Below are 19,527 nucleotides of genomic sequence, written 5' to 3'. Positions count from 1 at the left end.
AGCTCGCGTTTAAAAGGAGCAAAGTGGAATAGCGAGAAGGGGAAACAAGGAGACAGAAGGAGGAGGACGGAGAGAGAGAGAGAGAAAAAGCGAGAGAGAGATAGAAAGAGCGGGAGAGAGGGCAGCTGGCAGGCTGTGTGTGTATGGGGGTTGTAGGCAGCGCTGAGTGCTGCGTGCTCTCTGGTCTTCACAGATGGTGTTGTGAGACAGACTCTGCTGGCACTGCCCGCCATGCTGCTCTCCTGTGTGCCATGGGCACTGTGGCTCTGCCAGCCTGAGCCTTCCCACCCGCTACTCACCCTCCGCATACACACACACACACACTCTCTCTCTGTGTCTCTTTCTTTCTCTTTATCTCATGCGTGCTCTTGCGCTCTTTAGCTCTGTGTCACACACTCTCATGCTTATAGAGTAAACTGTTAGTTTATATTAATGCATGGGCTCCATATATTGGTTGTGTATGTCTTTTTGTGTGGAAACTGTACATATACAGCATATATGGTGCTGAAATTTACGTTTTAATTGGGATGCAAAAATGCATGTATGCTTGCATGTTTGTTGATGCACGTTGAGTGTTGCTTTATATGTGCTAAGCATGTGTGACGAGTGCTCTCTCTCTCTCTCTCTCTCTCGAAAAAGCATTTGTTTTTGTAAAGTGTGTGAATAGCTTTGTATTCAGTTGATGTGTGTGTGTGTGTGTGTGTGTGTGTATGTGTGTGCTGGAGGGGTCTGGAGGAAGCAGCTGCGAGAGAGAGCGTGTGCCAGGTCAGGGACACTTGAGCAGAACTGACACTGGTCTATTTCGGACACCCATCTGCACTGGAGCTACCGTTCCTCCAGGCCTCGGCGACGGACAATCTGTTCACTCGCTGGCGTCGCGCCAGACTCAGTGCCGTCCATCTGTGGCAGGGACTGGAGCGCTCAGAGCTCCCTCTGCTACTGCCTGCGCTTTCTGCCTCCCGCATTAGCCAAAACTCTACTGCAGATCTGCCTCTATACAGTTTGCGTGAACATATTTCAATCGGCGGACTAAGACTCAGAGATTGAAATATGCTCATGCATACGCTCCATAAAACCCAGGTTCCTAAATGGTTCTTGGCTTGTATGGACTGTTCTAGAACTAAAATGCGTTGATTATGTGGAGGTTGTGTTGTGGTATGTCATATATAGCTATTGTTTAGTAGTTTGTTAGAGAGTGATGTTTCGAAAGGTTCTTTTGGGCAACAGAAGTGGTTCTTCAATGGAAGAATCTTTGGCACCTTTATTTTTTATCTGTAGTTTTAATGAGTCACTTAAGCATTCCATATTCAAGTGTGTTTTTGTGCATTATGGATGTTCTATATGGGAATTCTGTCCTGATGTGGAGAACTAATATAGAATAATTTAGATGACTCGTGCCTCATGGCCTTTACTCTTTTAAAGGGTATTTTCGTAGGACATAATAAGCACTTTTGGAGTGAAGAACCTTTAAGTCATCACACTCACACATATCGTTTACGAAACCAAACGTGTTTCTTATTCTTAAATAGCTTTTGGTACTTCTCATCACTAACACTATGTGTCCGTTGTCACGTACATACACATACACTATCATATGTCCAGTTGTTTCTGGACACCCCTTCTTATCAATGGGTTCAATTGCTTAAAGATGCAAATACATACACAATACAGCTTTTCTAGTCCCTGTAGAGAAGTAATGGAAATAGAATAGAATAGGACTTTCTGGGGCAGATAAACATGCACCTGTAAGCACCAAACTTGAGCACTTAATGAAAGGGGCAGTGGAACACTATAGAATAATGGTGCTTCATCTAGTACTTTTCAAATGAGTCCTCACTGCAGTGCTACAGAATGCTGGAGGAACCTATCCCTTTACAGAAAAGACAGTTACTCAAATAAAAGCATAATAAACCTTTTAATACCACTGCTTTTAGAAATGAGACCACTTAGAAATTATACGTATTTTTTTTTTATTTTACCAAATTGAAAACCTGTGGATGTAATCAAGAGGAAGATGGATGATCATAAGCCATCAAAACAAGCTGACCTGCTAGAATTTATGCACCAGAAGTGGCTTAAAGTTATCCAAAAGCAGTGTGTAAGACTGGTGGAGGAGAACATGCCAATATGTATGAAAACTGTAATTAAAAACCAGGGTTATTCCACCAAATATTGATTTCTGAACTCTTAAAACTGAACAATATGAATTTATTTCTTTGCATTATTCAAGGTTTGCAATCACTGTCCTTTTTTCATTATTTTGACCATTTCTGATTTTCTGCAAATAAATGCTCTAAATGACAAAATTGTCATGTTAGGTGTTGAAATGTTGTCCGTAGTTTATAGAATAAAACAACAATGTTAATTTTACTCAAACATATATCTATATATAGAAAAATCAGAGAAACTGATTCAGGAACTGAAATGATCTCTAGATTTTTTTCCAGAGCTGTATAGTCTATAGTATCTGCTGGTAAATACAATTGAAATGTCTTCATGCAGCAATAAAATAAAACAAATGCACACAATTAATAAAATGCACATACATCTTAACAGAGCGAAGATAGTAGCCATAAAAAATGTTGCATCCCTATGTTTTACCCTGTGATGTCCTGTGTGAACTTGAATTTAAATTGCAAGCATCTGAGCTTGTTTCCTCCGCAGATGCTGCAGAGTGTAGGTCAGGAGTTCACTCCTCTGTGCTAAGCCATGTTGTTGTCCACAGGCCTCCTGCAGCCATAACAAACATACTGCCTCACCATGACTGTTTGTTCAAATGGAGTTCACATACAGTAAGAGATAGTATCCAACTCTCCAAGCTGAGTTTAATAGACGGAGCAAATGAAAACAAGGCCATTGCCCCGAGTTCAAGTGTTAGAGACAGCCTCTCCAGAGTGCATTTAGCCATTAAGGAGCCGTGATGGCAGCCAGCGTGTTTAGGGTGAAGCTACTGCCTGAAGCTATGCCTCAGTCCTTTCCACTCCAAGCTATTAGCAAGCCAACTAGCCTCTGCCTCTCCCTCCTCTACCACCATCCACCCACCCACCTACCCACCCCCTCCACACACACACAAAAGCACTCACGGTGGAAGTGCCCTGACGTTAGGTCACCCACCACCATCTCCTGCTTCTCCAGCCTGCCAGATGTGACTCAAATCCTTTTTAAGGTCTCATGGAGGGGAGGGTGTGGAGAGAGAGAGAGAGAGAGGGATAGATATAGAAAAAGAGAGAGAGAGAGAGATGGTTTTTGTGTTCGCCTGGTGATGTGGTGGGGGGGTAGCTAGGGTTAGTTGTTTTCTGAATCTGGTTCTACTTAGTAAATCTCCATCCTGGACTGCATTTCATAAATTGTCTACATATTTTTCTGAGTAGAGGACTTAACTCGCTCTAATTTTTAACACATGGCCTCTGTCATGTGATAGTTTCAAAATACTTGCAGACGGAGGTCCCAGCAGAAATATACCGTCATCCTGCCGCCAGGTCTTTCTTTCTTTTCCTTTTTTCTTTCTTTCTTTCTTTTTTTTATCCCTCTCCCTCTCCTCTCCTCTTCACCTCCAAAACCCAGCCTTCCCAACTCTCAGGCTCCTTCGCTCTGATTTTATTCCCTTCTGTTTTTCCTTTATCACGTAGCTGTGTTTTCAGTTAGCAGGGCCATATATTATTAGGTCACATTTTTGGGTGTAGTAAAATAGTATTTCCCTGATGTAAAACATGAGCCTCTTTATTATCTGTCGAAAATTGATTTGGCATTTATAGCCGTGGACTTCGCTTAACATCAGAGGCTGCGTGAGCGCTGCAGTTGTTGCCAGGTCATCACATTAGATCACTAAAGCCACCAGAACCAGAGAGGATAACCCAGTGGGCTGAGGTTCACGGCGGTTCACACGGTTGTACTGGAATGTGGGTGTAAAAGTTTTTTTGTTTTTTTTTTTTGTGCAAGGGTTTAATATTTAAAAATAAATTAACATTTATGTAATCTTTTCTCTTAGAAAATATCAAATATCCCAATAGTTTCAGTATAAGAACAAATAGTTGTTGAACTGATCTTGGCCAGGCAAAGTTATTCAACATCATGGGTTAAGATTATCAAAAGTGGTAAAGAGTTCATTTAGTAGATCAACTTAGTCGGGAAGCAATATGACAGCATTTTTTTGGATTGTGCTACATTTTATAGAACTACACAGTATACATGTTTACATTTCTATCTGATTGGGGACATTGTCTGTGCTTATAAACATTGAACAAGTATGCATTTCATTACAAGCAGAGTAATTACATTGTTTAATTAGATGAATATACGAATACGAAATAGAAGTTCCTGTATTAAGTACTAAGAAGTATTTAGGATTATACTTTTTAAAGAATCTGCTGCTACTGATACATTTTGTCTGTGTGTCAAAACAGATCGGATGAATACATACAATGAAACTCTTGTTATATTATGATTTAATGTTTTTACCATATTGCGTACTTATACGTGTTAGTTCTAAGATCTTTTTTATTAAAACTAGCCATGTGTAATATATGGTTTATGCTTGGTATAACCCTCAGTCTCTTAAACCAGATCCTGGAGACACCCTGTCCTGCATAGGGCTTGTTAATGAGCTGATGAGTTAAATCCTTTGAGTTGGATTTTGGGACCAAGGTTGAGAAACACTGATATAACCAAATAATTTTAGTAAAAAGTAATATATATATATATATATATATATATATATATATATATATATATATATATATATATATATACATATATATATATATGTATATATATATATATATGTATATATATATATATATATATATATACATATATATATATATATATAAAGAAAACCCAATGAAAAGAGAGAACAGGGTTGAAGGTCTGTGACAAACTGATTCTAAAACAGTTTTTTTTTTTTTTTTTACATTTTCTGTGTGGGTTCATGCAGTGAGTCATGCGATATCGGATTAGATGCACCTATACCCTTAAAATACTGCTGCTATGACTTCTGCACCTGTTTACTGTGATTAGGGCATAGATTGGTAACAGCACTTACCTTCCTGTGGCAGAATAGGATTCTGTTCCCTTGCTGAACACCAATTTAAATCTTTAGCCTGATTCTCCTACCTGTGTATGATGAAGTTAAATGCCATAAATAAAGGATTTGTTCGCTAGATTTGCGCTACTTTCGCTGGGGCTTTTGAGAATGTACTGTCAGGGAAGTAGCCAGTGATGAAATTCTTCAATGACAGTGTGTCACTCCTGAAGTGCGAGTAAATCCCAGACAAATGTCAGACTTTGCCCTGTTAATGAATGTTCATGGGGTCCCCCTCTCAAAAAAACAGAGCAGGATAGCATGTTGGGGCCTAGCCAAACAAAGCCATGTGTCTAGGTGTAGATCCACATTGCATGTGCACTCCCACCCCACCCCCTCCCCATCTCATTACACTCTCTCTCTCTCTCTCTCTCTCTCTCTCTCTCTCGCTCTCTCTCTCTCTGTCTCACTCTCTCTCTCTCACGATCTTCAGCTGGCATCCGCTGGTGCCAGGAAGCTGAGTGAGTCATTGACTTGAGAGTTGGATGAGTTTCAGATTAGCGTTTGAAAGCACTAATCTCAGTATAAAAGCTCTTTTATTGACAAATGCTCCAATTCTGCCTCTTCAGATAAGAAGTGAGTAAATAATTATTTTCTGTTTGTTCAAAACACGCTGGAAATTGCAGGATTGCTTGTAGTGTGACTGCAAAATCTTATTCCCATTTCAATCATGTGTGTTCGTAGATGCCGCAGAGAGGAGGCAGATTACAACACGTGTCGTCTTTATTTTTAATTTTCTTTTTTCTTTTTTTTTGTGAGTCCCCCCCATGAGGTCTTGCACTTACAAAGCTCTCAAAAGAGAGCTTTCCTTTTCCCTTTTTTTGCCTGGCAACAAGATACAGCACAAATCTCGGAGATTTCAACGGATGCATAACAGGGACTGTGAATCACTTTTATTGTTCCTCAACACTTGTTTTCTTCCTCTATGCTTCATGCCAATAGGGTCTTATTTCAGCAGATGGTTAAAACAGACGATACTATAAATCCATTCCGACGAAGACGAAGAAAAAAAACGAGAGACTTCCGCCCTTAAACACTGCATCTGTTTTATTGGTCAGTTTCTTTTATTTTCAGACACGAGTCTTTATTTTCAAGCGTGTCACAGATGGTTCTCTCTCCATCGTCCGTATTTATGGTGGAGACCAGTTTTTATGTTGCCACTGCTCTGTTTGCTTCACTGGGAGAGAGTGTTGCTCCACAGTATGAAGCTGTTGTAAATGCCCACTCTGTGATATTCACTTTGTTCCACACCAGCACGACTATCAGAAAAAGCAAGCATTATACTATGTGAAGATATTGGTTTTGCCCCCAGCCTGTGATTTTTAATATTGAGAAGATGGCACATATGAAATTTAATGTGCAGTTAAAAATCATAAGAATAAGGATGTAGGATTCTATCTGTACTCTGCTTAGATTTTGTTTGTATTTATATGTGCACAATGTGTAAAAACGTACAGATATGACTGAAACAGAGCAGTAGGCCACTACTGAATATTTTTGGGACAATGCAGCCAATAGTTCAAGTGACTTGACTATGTCAAATGGAGACACTAGAGAACAATCTCTGCCAGAAAAGAAGCTTATTGTGGACTTTTTACACCACTTAGACCATTTTTCACAGCTTGTGTTAAATACTCTATATTAACAACAAACATGGCAAGCAGTAAAGGGGTTTACCCTTTACTGCTTGCCATGTTTGTTGTTGCCCAAACTTTTATATTTCTTAATATCCATGCCAACATAAACTGATAAATGGAAGTATTAGATTAGTGATGAATGCACTATTAGATGTAGACGTGTTTACTTTAGTACATAAAGTGAGTATAAACGAGTCTTGAGGCACATTGTTGCTGTTTGCTCTTCCACTCAACTGTATTGTGGTCGTCACATTGACATGGCAGGTGTCATTCATCATTTTAACACTTTGTCACAAGACTCCTAACAACAAATTTAATTGTCACTTCTGCTTAGTGTATCCAGATCTTAACCCCATATGAGCTCTAGGCTTTTTATTGAGTTGTTAATCTTAAGTTTTATTATCAAGTTGCCACTAAAACAACAGATTATGTGTGAAACAGAGCATATTTTTTTTAGACAGTACTTTTTATTTAATTTCAAAGTGTTTTACACAATTTTATGCCATAAAAGGAAAGCACAGACCCATACTCTTAAAGTGAAGGGCCTTTAAATTGTTCTTTGAGGGATGCCATAGAAGACCCATTTTGTGTTTTATAAAGAATAGTGATTGTTAAAGAGATGAGTATGAAGGAACTTATAAGGTCTACAGAACCTGCACTTGATTTTAATAGTTCTGTATGAATTCATTGCCAATTTTTGTTACACTCTTATTATTCTATGACTTTGTTTCAAGAACCCATAGAAAGTTTTATAATAGTTTTAACAGAGTTCATTACCAATATGCACATTATGTGGTTAGACCGAGTTTAATTAGGGGTGTAGTGGTGCTTAAATTCAATAGTAGTATGTGGATTGGAAATAATTGTTTTAATCTTTAATCTTTTTTTTTATATATGACAGTGTGTCAGCGTTTTGTGTGTATGTTTGTGTGTGTGGAAACACATTGAACATGCAAATGTTTACACTGTACCGCTTAATTAACACATTTAAGGCTGTATGACTTCCTCAGGGGAGGCACTACAGTTTAGGTAGTTTAGGTAGATGCACATTGCTTTTTTTGCTCAGTTACATTGGTACCATCAGGTTAAATATGGCAAATATTTTTTAAATCAATCATTTATAATGCATTTATGATACTCCAGAAAAGGAGAGGGTCCTGTGTCCTCCTTCTTTGTGGTTGTTGAGTTTTTTTTTACACTGGCAGCTGTTTTTAAACTAGCTGGATTTACTGGATAAACATTATGAAGGCGTGAGTTTGACACGGGGAGGAAATAAAGGCAGGCAGCGGAGGCACGCGGGCGCTTTAAATATTAAAGTGGCCAGGTTGCTGGGAGCTGCGGCGGTGGGTGGGTTGGTAACTCTTGAGTGAGCACAGGCTGATGAAGGTCCCCTCAGCCCTCGCGTCATTTGATGGGACGGAATGGAACGACGGCGCACCACCTGGCGCCGGCCAAGCGAGGATCAGGAAACAAGCGTGCCTGGGGAGCGGTCTGGAAAAGCGAGGGCTTGGGAAGAGAGAGGGAGCGAGGGAGGTGGGGGGGAGTTGGGAGTCAGGGAGAAAGAGAGAAAGAAAGAGAGAGAGAGAGAGAGAGAGAGAGAGAGAGTGAGTGAGGGGTGGGTTGGGGAAACAGCGTTAGATAGAGGTCCAAGGGGACAGGCCTTGCTGTAGGGAGAGTGAGAGGAATAAGTGTGGGGAATGAGCTCCAGGACGGCGGGGGCGTTCATACATCTTCTCTGACAAGCAGAAGGGGTTTGATGGGCCACGCTCGGCGTGCTGTTCCATCTGGCGGAGATGATTGCATGGTGCACAGGCGTGCTGCAGGTTCATAATGTATTCTGGAGGGGGAGAGCGCACTTGCATACCAATGCAAGCCTCCAGCTCCCCCAACTTCACCCTGAGCTTCAGCTCATCGAAACAGCGGCTGAATTCCAATTACCTGGCGACTCAATGTTCCTCTCACGCCTCTCAGTCTTCCTATATCCTCGCCCGTCTCTGCATTAGCCTACTGTCGCGCACGCCGAGGCGCAACGTCTGGCCGGAACGGTGCTGTTGTCTTGTCATTTCCTATATTTGCCCGTTGTGTTCTGCGAAGCGTTTCCTGAAAGAGGTGCCCTCCGTCTCCCCCTCTCCTCTCACCACCTGACCTGTCTGTGATGAGTGTGAGGCTGCGTTCGCCGGCAGCGGCCTCTAGCTGAACCGCTGCCATCTTGTCGGCATTAGCGCACAGTTGACTGGCTCCCTGTAGCTTTCTTGTGTCATGTTTTTTGCATCAGCAAGAAGTAGCAGTGGGCAGAATTGGAAATGATCTGGATTTTTTTCAACTACAGCACAAGATCAAGTTATATTTAACTTATAACTGATGGAGTGAACACGCCTAAGTGTGTGTATCCTTTGCTTAAAGCTAGTATACCTTATATACCTATATAAGTACCTTATTGAACTTTTATGATCTGTTTTGCTATGCTTCTTTTAAATTGACACTTAAGTAAAACGTATAATATTGTATAGACTATCCAAACAAAATGTATATATTTTTTCGGTATTGGCAAAATACAATATGCATCACGATACAAAGGCAATAATTCAATTTATCGTAATTTGCTGTCATACTAAAAGCAAGGCGATATGTTAAAATCTTTAAATCAAGTTTTAGGAAAGTTCTTATCATATAAATCATGTTTAATTTTTATGCAATCATAAAAGAGATCTAACAAAAGAATACAAGACAAAAAAATACCAATATTTAGTATTTTCTTATACCTCTAGTATATTTGCGGATACCAACCTAATATGCTTAATGATTTAAATATTTTAAAAACTTCCAGAAAACAATGTATAGCAGTTAACTGTTTGTTATCAATCACTACCTATACATCTAAAAAAGCAAATTGGTTATGTGACCCCAGTTCCATATTTTGACAAAGGGTATCATCAATATTGTCAAAATATTGCATTTTCTCGCACTTTTCTTCAGGTTTAGCCAATTATTGCCTGTTTATATATGTCTCAAAAATAGTCAAAAAAAAGTGTTGGAGCTGCCACTTCCAATTCAATGTTCCTGGCTTTTCTAAAATATTTGTTTGTTATAATACAGCACTGATTTCTACATGTACATTTCCAGAGGCTCTTGAGTCTGCTCTTTCAAATGCATCTTGTTATGAGATCATACTCGACTCAAATCCAGAGTTACAAGGCTGTAAAATGAGGTTGAGATTTCCATCTCCTGATTCTTTGACTCATTAAAGGAACAAGGTTTATTGGAATCATGCATTTACAGTATCATCATCACAGAGATCATTTATAGAAACATTTAAATGTACATGCTGACACATTTGTTAACCCTAGAAAGTTAATTATGGGAAAACCTGCATTATGTTTAAGAAAACCATTTGATTTTAAGCAATTCAAGTACTTGTAGTCTCCATAATTTATAGTATTCAACAACATAGTCCCAATAAAACAAGTTAATGTGACTCACCTGTTAAAAAAAACTGTGTAAAATCCATCAGTTTCTTATAAAAAAAATCATTCCACCTTAAAATATGCACTGGTTACATAAAACCTGGCACTTCTCTCTTTTTAGATGGAACACAAACTATAACCAGGTGGCTAATACTAAGCTGCAGATGTTAAACATCTAAACAGCAGCAGTTCCGTTTACCACAGCAGCTTAGTATAAATATCTGAAGTTATGTGCCTCACTGTGTCAGTGATGGCCAGATTCTCACTGCACATACACTGCATATGTTCGCAAGATGCTCTGCGAACATTTTATAAATCTCTGGCATATTGTAGGTGTGACACTGAGGCTGCTGTTAGCCTCAGCTCAGCCTCCATCAACACAGCAGGAGCTAGACAGGAAGACGAGGTCTGGACCTCAGGAGGTGTTTTTCTCTCATATACCTCCAGACATAATATTCAGTGTGCCAAAAATATCTGATTGGATGCTAAATGAGGAATTTCTTGTTTTTTACACAAGATGCTTTTCCTCAGTAGAGCCTCAGTTTTGTTACATTTTGAAGTTTTTGAAGTGATTTTGAAGTTTTTGCCTAAATTTCCTTCAGGATAAATAAAGTATCTATCTATCTATCTATCTATCTATCTATCTATCTATCTATCTATCTATCTATCTATCTATCTATCTATCTATCTATCTATCTATCTAAACAAAAATGGAGAAAATGCAACTTTGTATATATTTAAACTGCTGCAATTATATTTAGTAATAGCAGAAAACATACATGAAAGATTAAAAAATGCACTGCCTGGCCAAAAAAAATGTTGCCACCTCCATTTAACTAAGCAAATGATCTGGAGTTGCTGCAGTTGGTCAGGTCTAGGTTCAGCAACAGTATGTGCTGAAAGAAAGAGGTCAGCTGACTACCTGAATATACTGAATATAGACCAGGTTATTCCATCAATGCATTTTTATTCTTCCCTGATGGCACGGGAATATTCCAAGATGATAATGTCAGGATTCATGGGGCTGGAATTGTGAAAGAGTGATTCAGGGAGCATGAGATCATCATTTTCACACATGGATTGTTCACCACAGAGTCCAGAACTTAACCTCATTGAGAATCTTTGGGATGTGCTGGAGAAGACTTTGTGCAGTGGTCAGACTCTACCATCATCAATGCTGCTGCAAGATCTTGGTGAAAAATGAATGCAACACTGGTTTAAAATAAATCTTGTGACATTGCAGAAGCTTATCGAAACAATGCCACAGCGAATGTATGCCACAATCAAAGCTAAAGGTGGTCCAACTATATATTAGAATGCGTGACCTTCTTTTTTTTTTACCATTAGGGCACATTTTTATTATAATTATAAATGCAAGTACACATTGTAATTTAAGCTGACCAATTGCAGCAAATCTCTTTCAAACAATGATCTTTTTAGTAATACTATTAAATTCTGCTTTTATTAGTTGATTCTGTGATTTCGTCCATCTTAAAATAGCCTTTTAAAATGTTCTCTATCACAGTAAAAGGTGTTTCACTGAAAAAGGGAGAACATTTCCACCGACCTGTACAGTCACTCCACTGTGAGTATTTCGATATAGACGGGTTAGGAAGGGTTTAACAGAAAGCGTGTGAAATCTTCCTTTAAGAAGAGAGCGGATGTGTGTGAGGTGCTCACAGCAGGTCTAATATAAGCTACTTTTATCAGAAAAGACTAGATTTCATGAATCTGTTCCTCCACTAACTTACTCAAGGTGAGTGAATGCTGCAGGAGCTGCTGTGTGGGAGGATAAATCTAGTTTGAGCCTAACTCTCTCGAAATGACAACGCAGTTAGGAGCAGGAACCGGCTCCTGGGCTATATTAAATCCTTTTAAAACCTGTGCCTGTGCCCGGATCGCTTGAAATATTATTGTACAGACATTGTAATATGTGTTGAGTAAATTGATGATAGTGTTTTATTTATGAACTTGTTTTCATTTCCATGCTCCGTGCACACAGACATGGAGTTTAACTATCCTCGAATTCACTGAGAGCAGTCACTGCGGTGAGTGATGTAACAGATATGCAACCATGGCAAAGCATGAGATATCAGACCATAAGAAAAACAGAGCTGTGCTGGGCTTTAGCTGTTCATGTTAGGGAGGAAAAAGGTCCATCTGAAGCCGGCTGGTTATATAAAAAGGACCAGTTTGGGCTGGTGGAGGATGACGAAACTGAAGGCATTGGTTTCAAGCAGTGGGATGTGCTCGGTGTGCTTAGCGCTAGTGTCTCTCCTTTGATAAAAGGAGGGAAAATATTTTTATGACTCACTTTAAGCCATAGAATTTGGTTGATTTGGGATTTTTTTTTGTTTGTATGTTTGTTTGTTGCTCGTTTGTTTGAACTGCCTCCTCACTTGAGCGATTCTCAAGTGGAGATACGCAATCGTTTGGTGGGTCCATACTGAGGTAGAGAGATAGCAGAAGCCCAATCCAGCAGCTCAAATCCTGTTAGGAGGATCATTCAGTAGCATCCCTCACAGCTGTTCTGTGATTTCCATCCGCATAAGACTGCAAGGGACAGATAGCGAACACAGCAGACGGTCTGGAACAATCTTCCAGGTCTGAGCAGATCCTCTGTGTGAGAGTGGTTAATATATGCACCACTGGATATTTCAGGTAATGCAGCCTGGCTAGTGCTGATGTGCAAGGGATGGCATTCACATAAACACAATAAGATCTGGATGGAATAAGGACAAATATAACAAAACATCTCATAAAACCACCGCAACTCAGCAAGATCAGAAATTGTATCTGAAATAGTACATCCAGCAAATAAACATAAATCACACACTTCAGGTGACTTAAGCGTTGATTATCCATCAGTATCACTAAATCTAAAAATCAATAACAAAAAAGATATATACAGCTTTGGAAAACAATTAAGAGAGCTTTTAGACCTCAAATAATGCAAAGAAAACAAGTTCATATTTATAAAATTTCAGTTCAGAAATCAATATTTGGTGTATTTACCCTAGTTTTAAATCACAGTTTTCATGCATCTTGTCATGTTCTCCTCCACCAGTCTTACACACTGCTTTTGGATAACTTTATGCCACTCCTGGTGCACAAATTCAAGCAGTTTAGCTTGGTTTGATGACTTGTCATCATCCATCTTTCTCTTGATTATATTCCAGAGGTTTTCAATTTGGTAAAATCAAAGAAACTCATAATTTTAAGTGGTCTCTTATTTTTTTTCAGAGCTGTATAGTCCAGCACTAAATTTGAGGTACTGTTGTAAAGTGTGTAAGTGTTAAATCCAATGAAACCAATACTAGTGATTGCCCTGGGGGCAGGTAGTACCATATTATAGTATACAACAGATCATATAGAATATAATACAAGCTGCCTCCAGGGCAGTCTCTGCTATTGGTTTTAGATTAACACCCACAGTTCACTCCAGCAGTTCAATATTATGTGGTTTTATGGTCTATATTATATACACTGACAGGCCAGATGTCATGGGACAGGACTTGCATCATGTCCTTTGAATTTTGCAATGTCCTGAGGGAAGCTAATGAATGCTGCACTGACCAGGGGCCTCCTACATTGAATGTGAGTTGATTGTCTGTCATGGCATGGACAATTCTAGCCAGAAGCTGCTGGTCACGATCATGTACCTCTACTGTGCTGTCCACTGTGAATGGTAATGCCTTCTAAGATGTATGTTCAGTACATACATGACACTGAGGACAGAAGAATGAAACATTTTTGAGTGCAACTTTGGAGATAAAATTCAGTTTTAATCAATTTGCCTACCACTATCAAACTTGATTATTGATAATTCATATTGCTGGACTCACTCACAAGATTACATCTCACAGCTTATACAGATTTGGGCATTCCCAAGCCATTTCCTAGTGTAGTAAGGGTTGTACATGTAGTGGTGTGGTATTATAATAGTATAATAGTAGTGGATAGTATTTGGTATGCAGCTCAACATATGCATATAGAGCATGTCTGTATATTAGATTATAAATTGGTGTTGTTTTTATTTTACACAGACAGTGTAGTTCAGGTTCTAGTGCAGTATTTTGCACCTTTTTCTTTATTCGTTCACCAAGAAAAGAGAGAGATGCCCTGTTGATGGAAACTAGTGGCTCCTGAGAGTGTAGCTGCTATTGACTGGCACTCGCTGCTCATGAAAAATGATAAGGCGTGGAGTGAAGATGAGGCTGTTTCTGCTTTTTAAGGCTTGGTTCGCCGTTGGCGTTTAAAGGCGATCCATATTACTGTAGCTCTCTTGTGAAAAGTAATAAAAGACCTTGGCGAACGGGAAAATGGAAAGCACTTCATCGGCCTTCCTGGGAGCCACATTAAATCTCTTGCTGCATCAATAACCATCTCGTGCCGCCTAATATTCATTTGTGCGGCTCGAGCTCCGATTTGCCATTCTTAAAGGCAAAGTAACCGGCAAACAAACACGCTATGTGCGTTAACTCTGTGCCGATTAACTCTACCAGACCAGCGAGGGATGAGGGGTTGAACCTGTTTAAAATTCCTTTGTAAAAAAGAGCCCATTTAGGTGCTTCGGCGCTTTCAGTGTAAGACTGTGTGCACGCAGGATACTTTTTCAGCGGTGTTTCAGAAGCCTGATGCCTTTTTTATGGTGTTATCTGATCCTTTTTGAGGATAATGAAAGCCGTAACTGCAACTGTGCGTTTGCACTAGTCTTTTTTATTTATTTTTTTTTTTTTTTGTGAGACGTTGCGAGAGTTTTTAGTGAGATATGTTGTTGAGAATGAGTCATATCATTACTGCTCCATTGTCTGCTTGCACTTTGCTCTCACTGTGGTGGAGATGAAGTGAGATTACAGCCAGAAGAGTGCAGATGTTTCTGTGCCTTTTTTTCTGTTCTGTTTCTGAATTTTCTGTGGGTTTTATTTCACATGCTATTGATGTTTCTGCTGAAAAGAGAGCGGTATTATGATGACTAGGACTTGGCTCAAACAAAGGGAAAGCGCGCTCTGTAAGTGCGCATCGCATTTAAACCCTCTGAGATGAAATATTAAATGTGAATGTGCTGTAGGAATTATGCGGACTGAATATGTCGGAATAAAGGGAAGATGTAATTTTCACATTGTTACACATTCCCGTGTGGCCCGGCTTCTCCGGGCTGACAGATATTGATGGAGAACAAATTGTAAATTCACACCATCTTTTCTTATTTCTCCTTCAGCCCTGTGTCTCCATGGGGTCTGATTCTCATTCTATGCTCTTTTTGTGTGTGTGTGTGGGTGTGTGTGAGAGCGTGTGTGCTCGTCAGGTTGTGTGGATTAGAGCCTAACCCATTACTTTATCATCCATCACTGTCAGGCACAGAGCAGGGATGAGTTTCTCGTGCTTCGGGGTTGTGTTTGCCTCCTCTGCTCCGCAGTCCAATCATAACATTGACCCAGGTGTTAATCCCCAATTACACATGTGTACGCAAAAGCAGCTTTTGACGTAGCCCTGGGCTTCTGCTGCTGCCGGTTCCAGGGCCTGAATTGAGTCGGATTCTTTAAAATGTGTCGACCTCGTCTGTCTTTTTTTTTTCTGTCTGTCTGTCTGTCTTCTCTATAAGGCTGGAGCTTTTGATGAGGCTTTCTAATAACAATAATCACACAGGCTGTTGGTATTTTAAATGCTCCCATATGTACTGGACATATTGCTTCGATTCATTTGAAACTCGTACAGTGGCAGCTCCAGTGACTCATCAGTGGCAGAGCCAGTCATGTTTTTAACATTTCAGTGCGAACGATTGGCCGCATGCTGAGATTTTAATGTTAAATCAAGGTTCAGTGCTGCATCCTGTCCCTTTCCATCGCCAGTCCCCTAGACCCCAATTAGGATCTTTCATCAGAAGCTCTGTGTTCTTGCCTCACTACAGCCAAAATGAGATCATTTGATCTGTGCATGGCTTAGCATGGAATATGTAAGTTCCAAGACCTAACTAAGGAGAATTTTCCAAGTGTGCCTTTTTTTACAGAACTGTCTCAACACTGAATAATGAGAAAGTAAGCACTTCTTTCTAAAAAAAAGCTTTTAATGATCATATCTTGACATTTTTTTAAAATACTTCTTAAAATTACTTTTCTCCATATGTTCTCCCATATGAGTTTGCTTGAAAACACAATTCAAGTTAATCCAACCATACAGATAAAAAAGTAACAATTCAGTTCAGTGCAGTGTGCATTTTAGTATTGCTATATCCCTACAAAAGTGTTTGGGTTTAGATGTTCATGTGAGGTTAAACTATTCCAAACTTTTTTGGAAAAAAAATGTATAACACAAACACTAAACTATACTATGTTTTCTATACTATTTCTACTAATGTATTGCAGATGTTTGAGGCAATACCAAAGCAATAAAGCAGTTAGAGGCAGTACAAGTGCTTTCACTTTTCTGCCCATCTACAAGAAAACCAATAACCATTTCATCAATGCTGAAAGCAGAGGGAGCACAAATAAGTGGAAGAGAAAGGGAGGGAGAAAAAAAAAAGGAAAAATCCCAGCAGTTTCTACTGCCGAGACTGGCTGTCTGTGTGTCTGAGTTTGTTATCAGCAGAGGGGATTGGGGCTGTTTGGGGAGCAGGTATAAGTCAGATTAACTGTGCACACTCAGATGTGTAAGGTACACAAACACACACACACACACACAAACACACACACACACATACAGATCCTCAGACAAGGTTCGTGGGAAATGGCAGTCATGCAGAGTTGAAATTCCCTCCTTTATCTCCTCTGCTCTGGTAGGGGTCTTTTGGAATGAAGGGAGGGAATGGCCTTTCTTTGGGATTGAGAAAGCTAAGCCCCCCAAAGGCATTTCACCTGGTTTCTGCCTGCTTTTAGTTTGCCTGGGTGTAGGCCTGTTCCAATAATTACATTATGGACTTATCACACAATATATTGACATGAGCTCAAATTTTTTTTTTACCAATTTTGTCATTATATATATATATATATATATATATATATATATATATATATATATATATATATTTTTTTTTTTTTGTGAACAGAGACCATTAATATGCATGTCGGCTAATAGCAGGGGTTTAATTGAGTTTTTTGTTTATTTAAAAACGTATATATATATAAATAATATATATATATTATTTTATCTCTAAACAGCAATGTTAATCAAAATCCATTGTTCTTTAAAAATATGGTATTGCATTATTATACTATTATATTTTCATTATATTATCATTCTATGAGTGGCATAAAATGGTCTTAAAATGACAATAAATTTGTTGATCACGACTATATTTGGGACAGTATTTCATCCAATAAAAATTATATTGTGAAACTTCTAGCAATTGCATTACACTACTGGCCTATAATATTAACATAATATCAGTGGAATACTAAATAAATACTCCTAAAATGACAAAATATTTGTTGATCACAATTATATCTTGAGCAACATATCATGTAAGGGTTATCGTGACATTCCTTGTAATTGCATTACTAGGCTATAATAAAAAACATTATATCAGTGGTATACTAAATAAATACTACTAAAATGACTATACATATGTTGATCATGATTATTTCTTGAGCAATATTTCGTCCGATAAAAAGGTTATCATTACATTCCTTATAATTGCATTACTAGGCTATAGTTTTAACATTACATCAGTGGTATAAAACACTCTTTAAATGCTAATACGTTTTTAATCTTGATTATTTTCGTGACAATATATCATCCAATGAAAAAAAGTTATTGTGGCAGGCCTGCCTGGATGTTTTTTAAGGTCTTGAAGACTAGGCTGCTCTTTTTGTTGCTGTGTCTGTCTTCTATGTTTTTGTACTTAGAAGGTGTTGAGTGCCTGCGGTCAACACAGAGCTTTGTTAAAGAACGAGGAGGGTATTTCTTTAATGCACAAGCGGGATTTATTACGCTGGCCATTTTCTAGCTGGAATTTATGATGTCATGTGCTGTTTGAGCTAGTCTGCAGATCTCTGGTCCAGATGTGAGTGTTCCTAAAGTGCAGCATCTGTTTTCTCATTTCCTCACTAGCATTGCGCTCTTGGCAAGAAAGCCCTGGATTCATCAGATGCTGAAGTTGTGTAATGTGCGCTCGCTTATGAGACGCGAGCAACTAATCAATTCATTGAGTGAGTCCTACATGGCTGAGGAACAGCACTGCTGACCCAGACATCCATCCCCTAAAAATATAACAACACATTCAGGCCCAGAGTGTGACATCTCCATTTTCTCGGAGACGACTGGCTCCACAGGGCCGTGACTAAAGCAGTCGTCATGGAGCTGGTGCGTCGCTTGAAGAGAGAGCTTTAAAAGCCCTGCTTATCTAACAGGCTTAGGCTATCACTGCCTCTCTCGCTGCACTCGTCCTCCAGCCCCCTCCGTCCCCTCATCTGCCACAGTCCTGCCCCCCATCCACACGCCCCATGTTCTCGCACACATCCGCGTGGTCTTGTTTGTGGGAAGAGAGAGTGTGTATGGGTTTGTGAGTTGTGTGTTTGTGTGTGTGTGAGGAATGGAGTGAGGCTGCCCTGTGTCTGGAAGATGTAGACATCACAGCTTGTATTCTAACTGTGTTTTTCTCTCTCTCTTTCTTTCTCTCTCTCCCTTTGGGCTGTAGATCGCACTGAGAAGCGCTCCACCATGCCCGACTCACCTGCCGATGTGAAAACACAGTCCAGGTTAACTCCACCCACCATGCCTCCTCCCCCCAGCACACAGGGAGCTCCCCGAACCAGCTCCTTCACTCCCACCACACGTGAGTACCACACTTGTTCATACACTGCATGAATACGTAGCAAAGTATTGGGACCATTACACATTAGACTTACATGTGCTTTTATTTTAATTAGTGAATTTTGTTGAATTAGTCTGCTATTTCTAGCTATATCTATATTTTATTTTTAAAAAACAGCTTTCTACAATAATTAAAGTTTGTAGGGTTGCAGTTCCTGTTTAAATGCGGGAACTCTAAGGGTTTAGAGTTAGATTTAAAGTTTAGGTTAGGGTTAGGGTTAAGTATAGGGTTAGATTTTAGGGATTTTTGGATTAAGGGTTAAGGTTAGGGTTAGGTGTAGGGTTATGTTCTATTTTGAATCGTTCAACATATGGTTAAGTTGCAGTTAATAGACATTCAGTTGAATTTCAGTTGAGCATCAACAAGGCCATCAGATGGACCATCTAAGTAAAGTCTTACCGAATTGCTATATAGAAGCATTAAGATCCATTACAGGAAATAAGGGGTCTATTCCAACCACTTATAAAACAATCCCGCAGCATTATCCCTCCTCCACCAAACGTCACAGTTGACATAGTGCAGTCAAGCAGGCAA

General features: G+C 39.4%; 1 protein-coding gene across 5 annotated transcripts in view; it reads left to right on the top strand.

The window, feature by feature from the left end:
* The window catches only part of runx1t1 (RUNX1 partner transcriptional co-repressor 1), a 70,789-nt gene that overhangs the window by 26,148 nt on the left and 25,114 nt on the right, over positions 1-19,527 (top strand). For all 5 annotated transcript variants that reach the window (XM_022683174.2, XM_049475348.1, XM_049475347.1 and 2 more), the window contains exon 2: positions 18,817-18,954. In XM_022683174.2, coding sequence (XP_022538895.2) covers positions 18,817-18,954 — 138 coding nt within the window. The remainder of the gene's footprint in view (positions 1-18,816; positions 18,955-19,527) is intronic.

The sequence above is a fragment of the Astyanax mexicanus genome, chromosome 3 (assembly GCF_023375975.1).
Source record: "Astyanax mexicanus isolate ESR-SI-001 chromosome 3, AstMex3_surface, whole genome shotgun sequence".
Taxonomy (NCBI): Eukaryota; Metazoa; Chordata; class Actinopteri; order Characiformes; family Acestrorhamphidae; genus Astyanax; species Astyanax mexicanus.
Note: the sequence above shows the minus strand (reverse complement) of the source record. Positions and strands in the feature narration are given on the sequence as shown.